The 4,090-nt window shown below is 46.8% G+C and overlaps 1 protein-coding gene across 2 annotated transcripts; it reads left to right on the top strand.

The window, feature by feature from the left end:
- Positions 1–1,548: 1,548 nt before the first annotated feature.
- On the top strand, positions 1,549–3,505 carry LYRM2 (LYR motif containing 2). 2 transcript variants are annotated; one of them, XM_065681235.1, is made up of 3 exons: positions 1,549–1,703; positions 2,067–2,207; positions 3,105–3,505. In XM_065681235.1, the coding sequence occupies exons 1-3, from the start codon at positions 1,587–1,589 to the stop codon at positions 3,183–3,185; spliced, it is 339 nt and encodes a 112-aa protein (XP_065537307.1). In that variant the 5' UTR covers positions 1,549–1,586; the 3' UTR covers positions 3,186–3,505. The 2 variants fall into 2 exon arrangements, with proteins under 2 accessions (XP_065537307.1, XP_065537306.1); XM_065681234.1 differs by having other exon boundaries at positions 1,608–1,703; positions 2,016–2,207.
- The last annotated feature ends 585 nt before the right edge of the window (positions 3,506–4,090 follow it).

Genomic DNA, 4,090 nt, shown 5'->3' on the forward strand with positions numbered 1-4,090 from the left:
TGACGTCTGTTCTTTCAGTTTGATCACAGCTTGAATAAATTTGCCCAATGGAAAATGCTGTGCATTCGCTAGCGGTGCACAAAGTTCCATATGGAAATGTTTATGTAATGTCAACACCCGTCTTCCTTTCATGAGGATAATGACAGCACAGAATTCTGATTCAGGGTCCAGTCTTTGTGACTTCTCTCAAAGGAAACCTGAAGGAAACTTTGTTTGAATGCCCCCGGTCTAATCTCTAAAGCTATTCTTTGTGCACAGAAATCGGAGGTGTCTCGTTCGAAGTGCGGTGCAGGAGCTGCTCAGGAAGCGGCTGGAAACGGGGGTGCATGCCCGAAGATGTGATTGTTCTCATTGGCTTCTGGGTACAAAAGCCTCCCTTGGCAGTACTGCTGTGGCTGTTCTGAGGCCGTTTCTTTTATCTGTGTGGCTTTGCCACAGCTCATTCACAATAAGCAGCCTTAACAGGGGAACTCTACCCCGTTAGCAGTGTTACCGTGTTCTGTGTTTCCAAGGTGCTGTAGGTCTCTCAGAAGTGAGCACAAATACTTGCATGCTTTGGGAAATTTAGCTGTGGAAGTCGGTGGTTTTAGTTCATGGTGATACACGGATTGACTCCACAACTCGTTAAAGTTGTAAAGTAGGTATGCTTTATTCAGCGCTGAGGTGCATGGGGATCGTTCCTCCAAAGTATGCACCCCCAGGGTCGTTTTTCCTTTACATTTATTCCCTTACGCCTATACATATTTAGTATCTGTCCCCGCTTCGTATTATAATGAGCTAGAAGGTCCTTTGCGCCTGCGCAGTGCCCCCTCTGGTCATGGGCAGGGGTCTCAAGATGAAGTAAATGAGTCTTCCTCCTGTGGGCAGGGGTCCTCAAGATGAAGTAAATGAGTCTTCCTCTTCTTAAACTTTTCACCTTTTAATCTTTGCGCATGGCTTTAGGGTTTAGTCGGTACCTCATCCATAAATCATCAGCTTCTCCCCCTTATCAATAGACCCAGCCATTCGCATTTCCTTGTCAATAGTTGCTTATCAGTAGAATCAGGCCTCTGTCTCCTCCCCTTATCAGTAGTAAGCATGATAGGTGTTTACAGTAGACAATACTTTTGTTTAAGCAAGGGATTCTTCTCTTATACAATCCCCTGTATTTTTCCTTTGTACATTTCATTAACCCTGTATCAATCCCCCCTTTTCTATAAAGTAAGTAAATTCTTTTACTATATTATTTATGACAGAGCTATCCATGCTCTTTCTGTCGATTTACAAAGTGATTTTGATATACATTGTACATTTCATTAACCCTGTATGAATGGGATGATTCACCAGCGTGCGCTTCACACTTTCACTGGGCAGCTGTAGTCACTGGAGAAAACAGTTCAGAAACCGCCAGTCTGGCTAAGAGGGCACGGATCCGTTTCCAATGCACGCTATAGTTTGTCGTGCCGGTTTGCTGCATCTGGTTACCGGTGTCCCCGGCTGCCCGACAGGCAGCGACCGCGGGCGGGTGCAGAGGGCCCCTGCCCTCGGGCTCGGCGCGGTGCCCCCCGGGACAAGCAGCGAGGCCGCCGCCGCCAGACGCAGCGGAAATGGCGGCCGGGACGCCCCGCCCGCCGAGGGCGGGCTCGGCGGCGACGGGTGGAGAGGCGGCGGTGCGCGTCATGGCGGCCAGCCGCCTGCCGCCGGGAGCGCTCAGCCTGAAGCAGGTACGAGCGGGCGGGCGGGCGGGCGGGCGGCTCGGGTTCCCCCGGCAGCCGCAGTGCTGACAGGGCCCCCGGCCTGCGTGGCGAATGGCAGCAGCGAGGCTGAGGGAGGGCGGCTGGGCCGCGGCGGCGGGTGGCCGAGGGGTGAGCTGTGCCTGGCCTCTAGCACTGCGTGTGCGTGTGTGCAGCTGGCCTGAGGCTCCGCAGCGTGCTTGGAATGCCCCTTCCTAGGGCTTTCAGGCTTCGTGGACCGGGATCTTGGGCAGTACTGCGCGGTGGGGCACTTCGTGGTTGTGGCATCCCCACAGGGTTCAGCTCGCAGCAGTGCCCTGGGACAGCGGATGGACTTCCCTCTCTCCTTCCCAGTTCCTGAGGCGGCAGCAGGTTCTTCAGTTATACAGGAAGATCCTGAGGGCTATTCGTGAGGTCCCTGCCGAAGCAGATCGCCGCTATTTGAAGGACTGGGCCAGGGAGGAGTTCAGGAGAAATAAAGATGCTAGAGATGAGGTGAGGATCGGGAACCCTGGACCCTGCCTGCCTGCCCGCCCTCGGGCGTGATCAGTGTGTTGTCCTGCACTTCGTACAGGGGTTTTTATAGGTGTCACTTGGAGGCTGGTAAGAGGTTTCCTAGTACTCTTTTCTCTTAAGAAACATTTACATGAAGAAGTAATTCAGCATCTCTAAATACGATCCCCCTGTTGGCAGTAGTGATGTTTCTCTTAATTTCCAGATAATAATCTAGGATTAAAACCTAAACCCCAAACAAATGCTGCTTACTCAAACCACAAAGGAGAAAAATTACAGAGTAATACAGTAACGTGCTCATTAATGGCCAAACTTTCTATACCTTTTTTTCATCTTAAATTCAAGCTGAACACAATCAAATTGGGTGGTTGTGTCTAGGAAGCATGTATGAAAACCGTCGCATTTCTTGTATGTCTACTGTCCTCCGCTTTATACTTTGGTCCTTTGTCCAGCCAGTGCTCAAGGTATTGCTGGCTGAAGTACACAAAGTTATTACAGGACTTGCATCAGAATAACACTGAACATCCCCTTGCTGTGCAAACACCTGTCTGCGTAATGCCTCTGTGCAGTTGTCACTACTGGCCTGCAAAGGCAGTAGACACAGAGGCATAAAGAAAACACCATTAGAAGTTTGAATCCAGTTCCAAACTGAGTTCTAAAGCAAAGCTGTAACCAGCCCCCAAAACTAGTTGCTAAATTATTTGTTCGCTTGTTTTTTAACCATCTCTGTAATTATAGCATTAACTTCACACAAAAAAACCTATCACAATAGTGCTGGTAAGAATTGTATGTATTTTAATGTGTTAAAATCCACGTGCTTGTGTAAAACCTGGGCTGTGAACAGACGTTTGGTTCAGTAGATTGCATTTTGGTTTACAGGATGCCATCAGGATGATGATCACTCAAGGCAACATGCAACTTCAGGAACTTCAAAGAACACTTAAGCTGGCAAAATCCTGATCTTAAGTTTGTTTACAGCTGGACTTTCAGCTGCTGCCAACAAGCATAGTATTTCTTCCACAACGTGGTTACAGCAGCAGCCTTTGCTGGCAACCTGGTAATATTTGAAGGTGGAATCTGCCATGGTGGGGGGTTTGTTTATTCCCCTTCCTCATCTCAGTTTGGCTACCCTCCCATGTGGAAATCACTGAGACACAAAAGGACTTTAAAGGCCTGAATGGATGATGTAGCATGTGCTATGGGAAAAGCAGAGAGCACCAAAAACTACAGCAGCAGTGTTACTACACCAGGGAAATGGCAAATAAATGTAAGACAGATTATTTTGTCTGTTTTCTATTGTGGCAGTTCTTAAGTGGTAATATTTATAGTGGCAACAGCTCCTTCTGTACTGTGTGCCAAGGACTTTTACCAAAATTTGGGATTAAAAAAACCCAGACATTTGGGATAAATAAATAGGCCCAAAGCAAATAAAGATGATAAAACATAAAGCAAATGTTTTCTATGTCGATAGTTTTTTAGTCCTAAATGAGTAAAACTTAAAAGGGGAGGTCTTTATATACGAAAATCAGTGATTTTATCCCCTGAAACAGTTATGATCAAGTTAACAGGAATTACCTTCAACTTTTAGTATTTAAAAGTCAATATAAAGAAGAATTGCAGTCAGAAAAGACTAACTGCAAATATTGTGGTTTGGTTTCCCAAATGTTACGTTAGTCAACTTTTAATTGTTAGCTTGCAATCACTCTTACCTCACTTTGAATTGCAACGTATTTTTTTTTCTAAAATGAAAAATGCCAAGGTGAGTCTGGGATTCTCTCAGCATAAAAAAGCCAGACAAAAGTAGCTGGATACCTGTCTATCCAGTAGTCAGGTACTTGCTTGCAATTCAGGTTGTGGTTTCAAGA

The sequence above is a fragment of the Lathamus discolor genome, chromosome 5 (assembly GCF_037157495.1).
Source record: "Lathamus discolor isolate bLatDis1 chromosome 5, bLatDis1.hap1, whole genome shotgun sequence".
NCBI classification, from domain to species: Eukaryota; Metazoa; Chordata; class Aves; order Psittaciformes; family Psittacidae; genus Lathamus; species Lathamus discolor.